The sequence below is a fragment of the Pseudonaja textilis genome, chromosome 3 (genome assembly GCF_049901715.1).
Source record: "Pseudonaja textilis isolate UNSWEBS1 chromosome 3, rPseTex1.2, whole genome shotgun sequence".
NCBI lineage: Eukaryota > Metazoa > Chordata > Lepidosauria > Squamata > Elapidae > Pseudonaja > Pseudonaja textilis.
The window spans coordinates 101,755,808-101,772,319 of record NC_141992.1 but is presented as its reverse complement, the minus strand read 5'-3'; the positions used below and the strand labels follow the sequence as shown (position 1 = coordinate 101,772,319).

Below are 16,512 nucleotides of genomic sequence, written 5' to 3'. Positions count from 1 at the left end.
TGATATTTCACTGTTGTTGCACCTGGACTTTAGAACACACTAGACATTGTCTGTTGTATAATTGCAAACTTGGCTAAACACAAAGAGCCAAGGAGGGAAAAAGGTTTCATCTGTATGGAATTACCTCGGGAAAAAAAGAGTTATATGAAACAGAAGCCTAGTACATCAGTGGAACTTGCCTGGCGTTAAGGGCATTTAACACCAATACAATAAAATCAGTAATTGCAATTGCGCACTTTGGAGAGAAATAAAATGCAGCTGAAAATGGCCCAAAGTACAATTGTGACTTTATAAATTCAAGGCAGAAAGTCAGTTCAAGGGACTGATTAACTTCTGATTGGGAAGAAAAGAATAATTTTACATTGTCGGAAAAACAGCATAACTCTTCATAAATGTTCTGTTCTCCTGCATAAACTCCCTGTTCTGCAACTATTAAACAACTTCAATTTTAAAATGAGGGCCTAATTTTGGAAGTAAGATTTGGGAAAAGATTAAGTTTTTTATTATTCTTACCAACACATATTCCAGTTTTACCAACTCTATTTAAACCAAGATTAAGGCTCAATAAGAGACTATAAAAGAGAAGTTACATATTTGGGCTCTTTAATTTCAAGTAGTTTCTAGATAGCCATTAAGAATTGCAAAAATGAACCTTGGAGTACACATATTGATCTTTCCTGAGTTGCAATGATGAAGGTGTTGCCTAAACACAGGAGACTGTGAAGTCTAGTCCTGCTTGAGGCATGAAAAACATCTAGTTGACTTTGGGCCAATCACTCTCTCTCAGCCCAATCCACCTCATGGGTTATTGTTGTTGGGAGAAATCAAAGGAGAAAGGATTACTTCGTATGCTTGCTGTCTTCTATGTAAAAATAACAGCAGGGAATATATGAATAAACAAATTCCCCCCCCCCCAAGAAACCTGATATACTTTTTTTTTTTACCACAAAACTGAAATATAATGATCACAATAAAATGTGATCAATAAGGAAATATTATTCTGTTCCTTCAGGGAATCAAAGGCAACACATGTTAAGTCTTTTACCCTCAAAAGGACTGGAACCTAGAAAGTTTCTCTCCCTCCCTCTCTCTCTCTTTTTCTGGCAATAGCAAATCATTTCTTAAAGTGTTTTCAAGAAAATTGCATAAATACAATTTAACTATGAAGGATGATTTTTCAGTCCACATGGGAAAAGGCAATGGCAAATAAAATCTCACAGTTGGGCTTCTCTCCAGGCCTTTTACTCAGCATAGAATATAACTAGGCCAAGGCACTCATTCAACAGCACATAGCAAACACAAGAGCACCAATTGGACCTAGCCAGTGAACCCTCTGCCTCCCCTACGGTATACTTAACTAATCTTGAAGTACTCCTGGTAGAGCTTTATTCTGGTATGATGCCATGCCCTCCCCTCTGCTGTCTTCCAATACCCAAAAGTTTTCCTACCTGGAGAGACAATGCTTCTGGACATTGTCATACAGAAACAACAGAGCATGTATTCTCCCAGTATCTTCATTACAAACATATTCATACTAAGCTTCTTCTCGTCATTACTGCATAAATATCCAGGATGCACATGACAATTTTACAGTCTCTACTGCTTTCAGATACTAACCCGGTTACAACCTATCATGTTGTCAGGTTCTGCACAGAAGCATTTAAAATCTATCAGATGATAAGCTAGAATTAATGAGCATATAGTTGGTCATTCTAAGAGTGCTCTATGTTGTGATATACTAACCTTTATAGTCTTCCTACACTCATCTAATACTCCTACCGCGCCCCTTTTATATTCCTTTTGGATGTTTTCTTTTTTATATTTATTTGTTTTTAGCTTTTTTAAAAAAAATTTAGACAGTGTATTTTTTAATCCTTTTTAATTGACTATACCCACCCTCATTATGCTAATCTTTGATCATAATAAAGATTTGATGCATGAATATATCTTTCAAATCATCAGAAATGAAGCTCAAGATGAAAGAGATTTTATCTAACTTCATGCTGGGAGTGGTAGGAAAAATCTTGGAAGAACAAGAAGAAACAGTAGGCAAAAAATTTCCTCATTTTATATTTTAATAAATGCGTTTTGTAATTGGCCATGATAACCCTTTCTGAATAAACATCTCATCAGTCATTTTGAGAGTGCTCAAATCATACATACATTCAAAATTCCAAGTGTATGTGCCAGACTAAGTAAAATCCTAAGTAAGTTCTACCTACATACAGCACATGCATACATTTCAGTCATAAAAATCAACTAATTCTGTCTGGGTCTCAAAATATACACATACAAACAAAAAACACTAAGTTTGTATATGCTAGTGAATTTTTACTTATAGTGCAATTTAGTTAATTTATACTGATCTATGAGCATAATAAAGATTTGATTGACTGATTATATATGTCTGCATATGTGTAGTAATATACTAAATATGACCACATCTTTTAAAATGTAGAAAGTTAATGTAATTCTGCATATACTTTTACACCAGGGAAAAGAAGAAGTTTTATGTTATATAATAAACATTCTAATTAGAACAACAATTTGACATTGGAATTAGAGATAATTTCCCTTTACCAAATGTATTATAGTACGTTTTCCATTGGATTCCTAACTTAGCAATGGTTTTGATTCAAAAGGCTAAATGGTTCCATTCCACTTCTACAATTCTATAAAAATGATCTTTATCATTTACTAAATATCAAACAAACATTGAAATAGGCTGAATATTAACTTTACATTAAGACATTGATGACATATTCCACAATATGCAACTTCATACAGTCTATTAAAATGTGTAATTTATATACTGCATAAAAGCAAAATAAAGACTATTGCTAAAACATTCTATTTCAATATTTCATCTATTGATTACTTGTATCTATTTATTACTTTTAACAGATGCTCTTAGTTAAACCAAATACTTGTTTTCTCTGTTCTTGAAAAATTCAAGACAAAGGATCTCTAAAGGGCATACTTTATCCTTTAGTTGAAATAGAACTGTAACCCTATCCTTTGTTGTCTCATCTACTGAATAGAAGAATTTTGTTGTTTCCTGGAATCCCAGTTGATTTACCTTATTAGTCCTTTACTCTATTCAACAGTGGTAGAGGACTTACATAGCTTCCTTAGCTTGAAGTCAAAAGGATTAGAGAGGGGAGAGAAATGGAAATTTGCATAAAGAGACCCAGCTCCAAACACCAGACCACCAATCACAGAGACAATGTCTACCTAGCTTAATATCTTAGTTTAAATGCCTTCAAATAAGTTTTTGACTCCAGCAACTGCCTAAACAGGTCCCTGCAATTTTCTTGGTAATATTTTTGAAGTTGTTTGTCATTGGCTCCTTCCTAAAGCTGAGTGTCATTGGTCCAAGGTGATTCAATAGGCTGTATGTGTCTAAAATTCATGATCTTCCTGTTTCCAGGCTGATGTTTTAAGACTTCACCAAAGTGCCTCTAGCTTAGTGCTACTAAGTGCAAATGGCAGCTTTCCTTCAAATCTATGGTCTTTCTGCCTTCAAATTAAAAATATGGCAAATATAGGTCTGAAAACCCCATTGCTGAAGGCTAAGTAACGATTCCCTACGACCAGGTTGCTCAGGCAAGTGGAAGTACTGTGACGCAAAATCCCACCTCTGGGTCTCCCAGAAGAAAAGTGAAAAATAAATTTAACGCAGTGCCAGTGATAATGGTGCAGATCATCGTCAGCATCCAAAGAAACCATCTGTATGGCTTATCCATGATGCCACCATTCATTCAACAATCTTTTTCAGAAGTGGGAGATTAAAGGGCTAATCAATCATTGTGCAAAAGTACAAGAGTTGCTAGAAACGATAATGATGTAGGATAAGTTTTCCTAAAAGCTCTCTCATTTATACCATTTTATTCACTGCAACATGCAATTATTGGATGAAAAGAGAACCAACACATGTCCACACATGGGACAACAATGAGCATATTTGAATATTTTCCAGAATCCATAATAATATACAGAGATTTCTCAGAAGGCAAACTGATGGAGTAGAATGTTTGAAAAACAACTTTCTTAAAATAAAATTAAACGTTACCTCCATCTGCTGATAGATATGGGAATAACTCCACAATGTAAATAGATCCTTTTATCCTTCTAGGAAGTATTACTAGGTTGGGAGATATAATGTAAAAATAGATGTTTCCAATGGCTGTCCTTTCACATAGAAATTGGTTTCTATAAGCTGTCAAGACCCTGATTATATTTTCACTCCCTATTCCATTGTGATATTTTGCTGCAAAAACTGCTATCCCTGATATCCCTGCAAAACCACTGCAAATACCTAGAAGATGTGATGCCAATAAATGTATTTATTTAGCATCAATTAAGAAAAACACCTGAACAGAACAGATCCATTTGCACAAGAGAAAACTATATGATTTCATTTTTTGAACATGTACTGATATCTTTCAGATATAAATCTCATTTACGCTCATTTTCTTCTCCCAATAAAGAATAATGGTCCTCATTTTTCTCAGGGGAACAAAAAATTATGATCAAATTCATGGGGAATGTTTTTTCCTTCTTCATAGGGAAACACTTTTATAATAGGCTATAATATAATTTCACAATCAAGATTTTACAATTTTTCTCAAGAATGCTCAGGGACTTAAAAAGATATACTAGCCTCAGCAAAAAACAACAATTTTCAAAAATTATTGAATAGAATGTTATAAAAAAGGACAATATTTCCTTTTTTTTTTTTGCTGAACGATTTAATATACTTACCCTACGGAATGACACCACATAAAATGTATCTCCCCTTCTGTGAATTGCATCAAAAAAATCTTGATAATTTCGTGGTGAAGCATAATAAACCTGTAGCTCACTTCCTGAATTCCTACTGAAATACATGAGAAGATACTATTGGAACTAGCATACATAAAGCACCTGAATATATCATAAGCCAAACATCCAATAGCATCCAATAGAGCCTCAGTGGCGCAGTGGTTAGTACTGCAGGCTACTTCTGCTGCAACCAGCTGCCTACAATTTGGCAGATAGAATCTCACCAGACTCAAGGTTGACTCAGACTTTCATCTTTCCGAGGTGGGTAAAATGAGAACCCAGATTGTTGGGGGCAATAGGCTGACTCTTAAAGCGCTATAAATTGGTATATAAGTCTAAGTGCTATTGCTATCATTTGCTCTCCAAATTATCAGGAATAGCATGCTTTAATGCATTTGTGGTATCACTGTACAAAGCCAGAAATCAGTACACAGTATCATAATATTTACCTACAGTATCATAATATTTAGGCATCAAGGAATTTATATGCTGATGGCAGCAAGACAATTGTTTCAGAGTAGAAACAGTAGGAAAAATTGCTCATGCATGACAGTTAGGCCTTGGGTATTAGACATATTCAATATTTTCTGTATCCTGGGTTCCAGAACTAATGCAAGGGGAATATTAACATTCTTGTGTACATTTGTGAATTTTCTAGAAAAATATATCTGGCCACTGTAGGAAACGGAATACTAGATGAATCTTTAAAGAGCTTGAATGAAAACTGGGTTAACAGGGGATTGCCAATAAATGCATCTGACTCTTTTCAGTAAAACAATTAAATATTTCCTACATAAGGCAACATTTTAAACTATATAATATTATACTGATGAGAAGATTCTATTTTGACTTACCCAACACTATTGTCTGTATAAGAAAGAGCCATTAGTTCAGAATTTTTTCCTGAAGAACTCTGGGGATAGAAAAAAAATGAACAAGAAAATAACTTATCACCAAATTAAATATAAAAAGTAAGTATCACTTAAAGACAATTTTGATTTAGCATTACTGAAGTTCTACAGAAGATATATCAATATGCAGGAAAAAATATAATTTTATTTATTTTATTTAAGCGTTCAGGACTTTTTCCACACAGCTCTGTGTGTTTTCAGTTTTTCAGCTTTCAGTTTTAAGCTGTATTTACATGTTTAATCAACTTTTCACTCATAGAAACCAGGCAAAATTAGTACTTTGATGAAAATTTATGTAGTTGGATTGAGATGCATAATTTTTATTAATATAACTAAAGTCTTTTTAGGGTTTTGAATGAGCTTATGTGCTAGAATAAACACAACTTGCATTTTCGAGAAGGTAGCCAATCAGCAGCGAGCTTTGGCTGACCAAACAGGCTAAATCTATGAGCCAATCAATGTTGTCATACTCTCTGACTATAAATAGGCATGAAAAGCATTGAGAAATTTAATTTAGCTCTGGCAGCGGGCAAGGATGAAGGCCTTTGCTTTCATAAGTACTGAGCAGCGGTATTGCATCATTGTGCTTCATGAAGAGGGTTACTCCTATACAGAAATAACCAAGAGAGTGAAATGTCATTGCACCACAGTGAGCAGAATGGTTGAAAAATACCAAATAATTGGTTCAGTTGATGACAGACTCCGCTCTTGGAAGACCAAGAAAGTCAACAAAAATGGCAAGATCTGGCTCTGCAATGCATTTAGATGGCTGACATCAGATTACAAGAATTTGGGGTGAAACATGTGATGTAAAAGTGGGTACAAGCACAGTGCATCGCAGACTGCTTGCCAAAGGGCTCAAGGGCTACAGGGCTCGAAGTAAACCTTTGCTCACAGACGCTCACCACTCTCCTCGACGTGTGTGGGCCAAGAAATATGCAAGTTCATCTTCAGTGACAAAAGCAATTTCTACTTGACCGGGAATCAATGCAATAAGTATGTCAGAAGATTTCCAGCTGAAGAATTTAGGCTGTACTGCCTGAATCTATCTGTGAAGCATCCATTGCATGTGATGATCTGGGGCTGTATTGCTGCTTCTGGTATTGTCGGATACAAATCATGCAGGGAATCATGAATTCCAAGCAATATGTTGACGTCCTGGAAAAGACCATGCTTCCTTCAGCTCAGCAACTTGTAGGGAAGGACTTTTACTTCCAAGATGACAACTCCTTGTCATAAAGCCAAGTCCATCCAGCAGTGGATAGAGAAGCATGTGTTCGACTCCTGGATTGGCCAGTTCAGAGCCCGGATTTGAACCCAATTGAGAACTTGTGGGCCAAGATTGGTTACAAAATAATCAAGAAGCATCCAAAGACCAAGCAGGAGCTGACTGAATCCATTATTGCAGCCTGGCACCACATTGTCACCAAAGATCACATGTAAAGGCTTATACGGTTTATGCCGATGTGACGCCATCTAGCGATAAGCAATAAGGGCTAGCCAATTTCATATTAGCAACCATGTTTGGTTACCTAACGGTCCTTTTCAGGGCCACAAACAATGAAAATGTTAACAAAACACTAACATAGGCCTTAGTAATTGCAACACGTATGCCTCTGGGTATGTATCAGTTAGTCTGTTTTCATAGTCATTGTAGGCATACATTGTAAGCATGAAAGAAAATTCACAATCCCCATCCAAACAGCACCAAATTGTAAAAAGCGTATGCTTTTCACTTAAAGACTACCAGTATTTATTTAAATATAACAATATTTGCATAGCAGTTAGCATAAAATATCATAAAACCAATGGCCTATCCAAAAAACATCATAAACCGTAAATCATAATCCAGAAATGCAGATATTTTTTTTAAAAAAGAGTAATTTCATATTCCAGAATCACCTAAATGACAAAGGAACAGAGATAGAGACCCTGGAATACAATATCAGAATTTTGTTCATTCCCCAGGACATGCATTCTCTTTTTTGATCTGGGCCCGAGGACCGTATTTTTCCTCCTTCTCTTCTCCTGCTGTCATAAATTATAAATGATTCCACAAACCTACCTGGACAGTCTGCTCTTTTTGCTGCTGATTATTTGACAGCCTTCTTGATCTTGTTCTTTCTGCTTCATGTCTATGTACCCAACCTCTTAGTTCATGACTTAACCTTTACAAATAACATGAAAATTAAACAGAATAATGATAGTAATTAAAAAATATATTCAAGGACAACATTCTCCATAATAACTTAAAAGTACTGATTTTGAACTCATATTCAGGTTAGTCTCTTGTTTATACCCTCAAAAAAGAATCTCAGAAATAATGTCTCACTTTATCTACATCAGATTTCAATATTTGAATTTGGATCTCTTAATCAGTTTGTGGCTGCTTCGGATAGGGGAAGATTGGTAAGATATAAGTAGATTTCTTATTCCTGAATGATATTTGGAATGTACTACATAAACTCCAGAACAGCTGCCAATCAAACACATTTGCTTTGAACTATGACACTGAAATGGACATGGAGTTGCAAGCTCTCTTATAATCATCCAATAAATTGCCATCCTAACTCATTGTGTTGACTAAATATTCTGTCAATATTACAGAATTTATTTGAAATGCATAAAATGCATGAGAGGATACTTTTTAATATGGTAATTTTATTCAATATTACAATTAAAAATATAAAAATGAAAATTAAGAAAGATACAATAGAGAAAAAAATAAAAAGTTCAGAAAATAGAAGTAAGAAAAAAAGAAACAATAAGAATATACTAAGGGAAATAAAAAATAGAAATAGAAAAGAAACAATATGAATATACTAAAGAAAAAGAAATATATAAATAACTTCATCACAGTACAGTATAAACAATTTTAGTAACTTGTCTTCTCTTAATATACAACACTGATCTCTTCTCATATCTGATCTTTCTATAAACAAATCCTTAAAAGCTTGTTGTTCAGTACTCATTAGCAAAAGTCCATTAAAGATTACCAGAGATAACAACATGTCTACTTTATGCTTAATCAATAAACTAACTTGATATTTCTTTCTTTTACTTTTAACAATCTTGATGTCTTTAAATAATGCCCTAGCACTTGATTTCTTTTCATTTTTTCTTTGTCCCTTGTCACAAAATTGTTCAAAACTTTAACAAGTCTCTCTTATAAATCCAATATAGGAAAATTATCCAGGTTGCTCTTTTGGCTTGTTACTTACATGTTCCTTTTAATCATTAAGACACCAGCCAGTTTCATTTATACATCCAATGAACTGAATACTGAGGAAGTCAAACATTAGGTCCTAATGCTTATCTGGCATCTAACATCTCTACTATTTATAAGCAAACAGCTTACCTGAGTGATTCTGTCCGGTTGATAAATGGCTGGCAAGGTCGGGGAGGAACATATATTATTGGTTCCTCAGTAACTACCATGAGTGCTTTGTTATCCGAAACCGATGGCTTATATCTAGGAAATAATTTTTTAAAATATTTAACATTGTACATTATTTTAAAATAAATGTATTATACAGACAAGCAGTAAATTAAAAAAACAGAATGGCATCTGTGAAACTAATAAAATAATTCAACAAATGAAATCAAGGTAAAGGTAAAATAGATTAAAATCAAGTAGGATACAAAATCTTTTGTTCATTCAATAAAAACGTGGCTGAGTATAATATTTTCTTTCATAAAATGATAAGATATGAACCAGTTGATATCACTGTTAAACGAATTCACTGTTGACTGAATTACCACAACAAAAGAATGTGCATTAATCGCCCCACTTGGCTGTGAGGGAAATACTGAGTGAAGTCTCAAAGCTTAAGATTTTTATCACTGACTTGATTAAGAGATTTCATATCAAGTTTAGAAATGACACAAACTGGGATGGGAGTAACGCTATTGATATAAGACATAAGTTTAGGAAAATAAAATAAAGAATTGGCCTGAAAAAAATGATGGATTTCAACAGGGAAGAGGATACAATTCTGCAACTGGATCAAAAAGGAACACATGGGGAAGGCCTACCTTGGCAATAGCACATGTGAAAAGATTCCACATACCGTTGGTACTCACAAGTTAACTATGAAGCAGCAATGCATTATAGCTGTTAAAAAAGTAAATGATATCTTGGGATGCATTAAAGGAGAAGGGAATCCAGATCACAAAAACTAATTGTTCCAGACTACTCTGCCCTGGTCAACCCCACTAAGGGCACTGTATCTAGTTCAACGCACTATCACTTGAAAAGGATCATGACAAATAGGAACAAGTTCAGAGGAAGGCTACTAAGATGAGGGATTTCAAAACAGGCGCTATGAGGAACCTTTAAAACATCTGGGTATGTTTAGCCTATAGAATAGAACATTGGAGGGAAATATGACAGTAGTCTTCAAATACCTGAAAGACAGTCACACAAGAAGGAGTGAACTTATTCTTTATTTCTGCAGGAGGCAGGCCAAGAACCAATTGGTTAAAAATCTCTAGGGAAGTAGGTTCAGGTTACAACTTTGTGAATATACAAGGTATCAACTAGTGGAACAGGATGCTATACAAAGTGCAGAATTCTTCATTGGAGATATTCAAACAGAGCCTTTAATGTCTGTCTGTCAGAAATGCTCTAACACAGGGGTCCCCAACCACCAGTCCGCGGACCGGTACCGGTCCGTGAAACAATTTCTACTGGGCCGCTGGTTTGCTGGGTGCCGCCATCTTGTTTTGATGAAAAAGTGCTTCCGGTGAGCTTTTCCGGGTAGAAAGCGGCGTTTAGGTGCTGAAAGAATCCTCGTGCCTTAGTTTCATGGAGGGGGGGGGGGCGGCTTCGAACAAAACTAAGGCGCGAGGATTCTTTCAGCATGCATGGCAAGGCGAGTTGAGCGACCATCCCGAAGCCGTCGCGAAGCCCATCGACACAGGTACAAAGGAGGAGTTGAAGGTGGCGGGGAGAAGCGGGGGACGGCTGGCTGGCCGGTCACTCGGCTTGCCTTGCCATGCGTGCTGATGCCGGTACCGGGCCGCAGATGATTTTGTGATGCCGGTACCGGGCCGCGGCACAAAAAAGGTTGGGGACCCCTGCTCTAACAGATTCTGCATTGTTGGAGAAGGTGATATCTGAGCCCATTTCTAACATTATGATTATGCAAAGTATGCATCTATGTTCATTGCACAAATCCTTGCAGCTGAAAATCCTACAAGAGAGTTATTACTCTCCTTTCCAACTATCTCTATTTCAAGAATCCAGCACTTGAAACTGGCAAGCAAACCAACCAACCCTGAAAAATAGATTTTGAAATGTATTTCACTTTTACTTGAAAAGCGAGAAGTTTGGAAGAAAGAAGTATGAGCAAGGCAAGGGCAATTCCTACAGTTTACCAGAAGCAAATATACAAGTCTGAAATAACTGAGAATAACAAGACAAGGATGCAAAAGCTCAAAGGGAAGAACAAGAAAAGGCAAGGACAATGCCTGGCTAAAAAATTGGACTGAGAATCAGCCACGTGTATGACCACACAAGAATTCTTGGAACATTAAGAAGGGCAGGCTCAGTCAAACAGAACATGGGGGAATCAGAGCTGGGATTAGGTGGAACATAGTCAAGAAAAGAATGAGGCAGTGAGTGTAAAATAAATACATCACAACAGTGCAATATGAGCTTTAAGAATCAAGCATAGAAAGAAGAAGAAAAAGATGCAAAACAGATGAGGCATTAACAGAAGAGTGAGCTGACTATTCTAAACAGAAGAGTAGCTGTGGTGAAGTACTAATCCTTATCTCCACCAGCACCTGGAATCTAAGATGTAGGCCAGGGAGTAGATAATCAAATCAAATGAACCAAAGTATTATAAATTCAGCAATGAAGTAGGCTGATATTACACGTGTGAAGAAGACAGAATGGGAAATTCTATTTTTCTACCCCAAAGGGCCTCCGTTTCAGAAAGTTCAAACACAAACAATATTGGCTTTCTTTCAACGGTCATGACTGTGCATAGTTTATGATACAGAATTTTAATTGTAAAGACATTACAAAGAGTCTCATTTTACTGCCTGCTTTCAAAACATTTTCAACTATTTATGCTTTTGGCACATCTGTGGCTATCTTGGAAATGAAATTCAAACCTGTTAGGTTTGAATCACCTATTAGCTGAAAAAGCCAAATTTCAATCAGAAGATGATTAAGTGCACATTTACTTAATGCCTAAAATACACTTCTGCAACAAGCCAACCATAACATTTGCAAACAATCAATGGAAATCATTCTAGGCATTTGAGCGACCAGACAGCAACCACAGGCACACTTAAAAATGTCAAGATCAGAAGAGTTATACTTCTAGAAATGTTCACGTAGCCACCCAGAGGAAGGGATCTTCTTCTGAGCTGCAAGGGGAATTTGCACTCTAGTGTCACACTGACGTCTCTGGGGTAATACAGGAGTCATTGACTTACAACAATTCAGCCCCAAAATGTCTGTTGTTAAGCAAGACAGTTGTTAAGTGACTTTTGCCCTATTTTACAACTTTTCTTGCCACAGTTTTTAAGTGAATCATTATAGTTGTTAAGCTAGAAACATGGTTGCTAAGTGAATCTGGCTTCCCTACTAATTTTGCTTAACAGAAGGTCACAAAAGGTGAACAAATGACTCCAGGACACTGCAGCTGTCATAAATGAGCCAGTTGCTAAGAGCCCAATTTTTGATCACATAACCATGGAGATGCTGCAACAGTCGTAAATGCTAAAAGGTGAATGCTAAGTCACCTTTTTCAGTGCTGTTGTAACTTTGAATGGTCACTAAATGAATTTACCATTCATTTAGTGACCATTCAAAGTTACAACAGCACTGAAAAAGGTGACTTAGCATTCACTTTTTATCATTTACGACTGTCAAGGACTACCTGAATTGCCTGAAACCAACAAAACTATTACGTTCTTGATGCTCTCTGAGCTTGGTTGCTTTCTTGCAGTCATTCCATAACCAGACTGGATAACATAATCATCCCAAGAGCTGACAGGTAATGAAATATCTGCAAAACAATCAAGCTTGAAAGAATGCCAAGAACCTGAGCTACATGTGTTCTCTCAATAGCACTGAGGGGCACCAGGAAGGGAAATGCACAGTTTAAAAAGTTTTGGATTAAGATCTTAACCAACATTAAATATTGTTGGTAGCATTCAAGTACATATGTTAAATTTTAGTAACAATTTGTTGCTGGAACTTTGCGCTTTGATATGGCCCAAGGGCTAATCAATAAAGACTACTACTGCTACTTCTTCTTCTTCTTCTTCTTCTTCTTCTTCTTCTTCTTCTTCTTCTTCTTCTTCTTCTTCTTCTTCTTCTTCTTCTTATTCTTATTCTTATTCTTATTATTTAGAAGATATGTGCATGCTTTTTGTTGTTTTTCCTTTTCCCCCAATCATTTCTTCATTTTCCAAAAGAGTATGAGGTGATATTACTACTTCCTTATATATTCCTTCTCTGGTAAATACTCCTTGTATGGCTGTTATAACACATTTCCTTTGTATTTGTTTAATCCACACTATAATAGAGTAGTGCACAATTTCCAATCCACCAAACTTCCTTCCAGAAAGTACTTTCAATGTTTTCAATGTAATAAATTTTAAATGATTTAAAACATAAACTACCGGTAATTAATTTAATTTTATTGAAATATGGCTTAAAATTAAACAAGATTTAGTTTTCATCTTAGGCCAACTATGCTTTGAGGTATACTTCCAAATTGTCACTAAAAGTTCAAATACAGCTTTCCACCTTACAAATAGCTAAGCGCTCCTCCTGCAAGAGGTTTTGCTGGGTTCCTTTATTTTTGTAAATATGAACCCAAGTTTCACGTACTCATATATAATGTAAATTCTTATGAACAGACTGCATCTTGCTTTCACCACTGTTATATCCAGCGTTGATCCTCTGTAGCATTAATGCTACTGGATTATTATTCTCTGTGAAGTAATGTAATAGAAGGAGGAAACCCCTTGTTCCAAACCACTTTCTGAGCATTCCTTAGTAAGTCAGCATAGATTCACTTTCCAAGAGGAGAATTTCTTTCTTCACTTAATTAAGGTCAGTTAAATAATTAAACAATGTTGTTTCTCTCTACCGCAGTATGTTACAGAAAATTCAGCCTCCAAGGCTGAGGCCTAGTCTTCTGAACTACCGTATTTATCGGCGTATAACACGCACTTTTCCCCCCTGAAAATAGGGGGCAAATGATGTATGCGTGTTATACGCCGATGTCCCGTTCCCAATAGTGCCTAGCGGCGGCGCAGCATCGTGACGCTGCACCCGCCGCATATTAAAGGGAATGCGTGTTATACGCCTGTGCGTGTTATACGCCGATAAATACGGTACTTTGCTCAGAACGATTTGCTCAGGCAGAGAAAGGGAAGGCTCTGGAGAAAACAAACAATAAAAGGCCTCTATATTCGGCATGCCATTCCCTTGGCAAACTAGAGCAGGATTTTCCATTGGCTTTTGGTCCATAATCAGCTTAAACTCTCTGCTAGTCCTACTAACAAAGAAAAAGCGTATTAAGATAAAAGTAAAATGAATTCCCATTCCAAAGGTATATGCCAGTAAACCTAGACTTGCCCTGAGAAGGTCTTCTTAGATCATGGCTCTAAACACCAAAAGATGAACTGTTTTCCAGGCTATAAATTGATATGAATCTGTCTCAGCACAGAAAGAAAACTCCCAATGCTTTTCCAAGTTCACTACATAGAATGCTTGCTATGTCCAAAGAAAATAATAGATTATTTTCCAGACAAAGGTTCCAGCAGTTTGAATGCCCCCGCCCCAATGTTTGGATTTGGTTATTTGAACAAACTGCTTCAGAACAGGCCTATTTGGAATGGGAAAAACCTACATCTCAGAAGATTTCAAAAGTTTCCAATAATGTTAGACTGATCCATCTGGGAAAAACAAAGTTGTTGCAGAAAAAATGAGGGAGACAGCAAGATACTGGAACATAACTGTTTCTAAGAGATACACAAGAACTAAAACTAGAAGAGACTTTTGCTGAAATACATTTGTCCTTTTGCAGAACAAAGCATTAGAATAAGGAACAGGAGGCCCTCCTGATACTGCTGGACTCGAAGTACTTTTCCACTGACCACTTCTATGATTGTAACCCAACAACAATTGGAAAAGCACAGAATCCAAAACCCTACTTTATACTGAAGGTGAAGAATGAATGCTAGTTTTTGTACTTACAAACTAGTTTTCAGCCCTCAGACAAAACACAGGTAGTCCTTGACTTACAACAGTTCATTTAGTAACCATTCAAAGTTACCACAGCACTGAAAAATAGCAATAGCACTTAGACTTATATACCGCTTTATAGTGCTTTACAGCCCTCTCCAAGCAGTTTTACAGAGTCAGCATATTGCTCCCCAAAATTTGGGTCCTCATTTTACCCACCTCAGGAGGATGGAAGGCTGAGTCAAACTTGAGCCAGGTGGGATTTGAACTGCCAAATTGCAGGCAGCCGATAGTCAGCAGAAGTGGCCTGCACTCTAACCACTGTGCCATCAAGGCTCCAAAAATGTGACTTATGACTGTTTTTCAGTTATGACCTTTGCAGCATCCCCATGACCATGTGATCAAAATTCAGATGCTTGGCAACTGGTTTATATTTATGATTGTTGTGATAACATTTTGCGACCTTTTGACAAGCAAACCTAGATTCACTTAACATCTGTGAATAAGTTGATAAATTAAGTTACTAACTTATCAACTGCAGTGATTCACTTAACAACTGTGGCAAGAAAGGTTGTAAAATAGAGCAAACTCACTTAACAAATGTCTTACAGAAATTTTGGGCTCGATTGGGATCATAAGTCAAGGACTACCTATATTAACCGAAACACTCTCCCCTTTTATCTTTTTTTCTAGATAGCAGCAAGTTCAGATGTTCAGAGAAACCATTCAAAATCAGCAACACAATATCAAATAATATGCAACTTCATTTTATTTTAAAACTATATATTGAGAAGTTCCTGTTAAAACTTGTAGCTGCATTTTGTAGCAACTGAAGGTTATAAACACATATTTTAGGTCTGACAAATACATACAGAATTATGGCAAGGTCAACTTTACGTAGGATATCAATTCTGCTTAGAAAAGACAGTACTTCTCTGCTAAATGGTGAGAACAAGAATTTCACAGCAGCACAAATACTCCCCAACTTGTAAGATCAGACTTTGGGATAAGACACATAGTACTGATAGCCTCAGGAATAGTTGGGAAATTGTGTCTTGTTACTTTTTCAACATTTCTGAGACACAATACATGCACCAGAGACAGAGAGGAATGTTAGCAGATCAAAATAGCTTTGTATCATTTAAAAAAAAACCAATTATGGACCCTTAAGTAGAAATAAGTAATACATTAGCCATTTGTTACATTTGCATATGTAGAATATTGCAAACTGGAAGACATTAAAGTATGAAGTTTTATGCTTACCCATCATTATTCTTGCCATCTGTTTCCTGAGGCCTGCTTGCAGAAAATTCAAGAAGATGTCGACTTTGGTAACTAGTTCTGGCAAGATGTTCAGCAGAATCAGGTCCCCATTCAAACCCACTAAAAGCAAGAGACACAGTGGTTTACATTCAGTACATCTTCATGTTGCATCCCGCATAAATACATGGTGGTGCACATGAAAAACCAAAATGTGAGATTTATGTACTGGTCAGGTGAGATCCACTTCAAGTGGGTGGTGTTTAAAGTAGCAGGGTACCAATCATATAAGATTTTAAA

The 16,512-nt window shown here is 36.3% G+C and overlaps 1 protein-coding gene across 2 annotated transcripts in view; it reads right to left on the bottom strand.

The window, feature by feature from the left end:
* The window catches only part of ATF6 (activating transcription factor 6), an 85,431-nt gene that overhangs the window by 41,609 nt on the left and 27,310 nt on the right, over window positions 1–16,512 (bottom strand). Inside the window, exons 10-14 of one of the 2 annotated variants that reach the window (XM_026703372.2) lie at window positions 16,216–16,335; window positions 9,094–9,207; window positions 7,801–7,903; window positions 5,679–5,737; window positions 4,765–4,879 (exon numbers count right to left, since the gene is read on the bottom strand). In XM_026703372.2, coding sequence (XP_026559157.1) covers window positions 4,765–4,879; window positions 5,679–5,737; window positions 7,801–7,903; window positions 9,094–9,207; window positions 16,216–16,335 — 511 coding nt within the window. The remainder of the gene's footprint in view (window positions 1–4,764; window positions 4,880–5,678; window positions 5,738–7,800; window positions 7,904–9,093; window positions 9,208–16,215; window positions 16,336–16,512) is intronic. The other variant, XM_026703373.2, reaches the window with a different exon arrangement.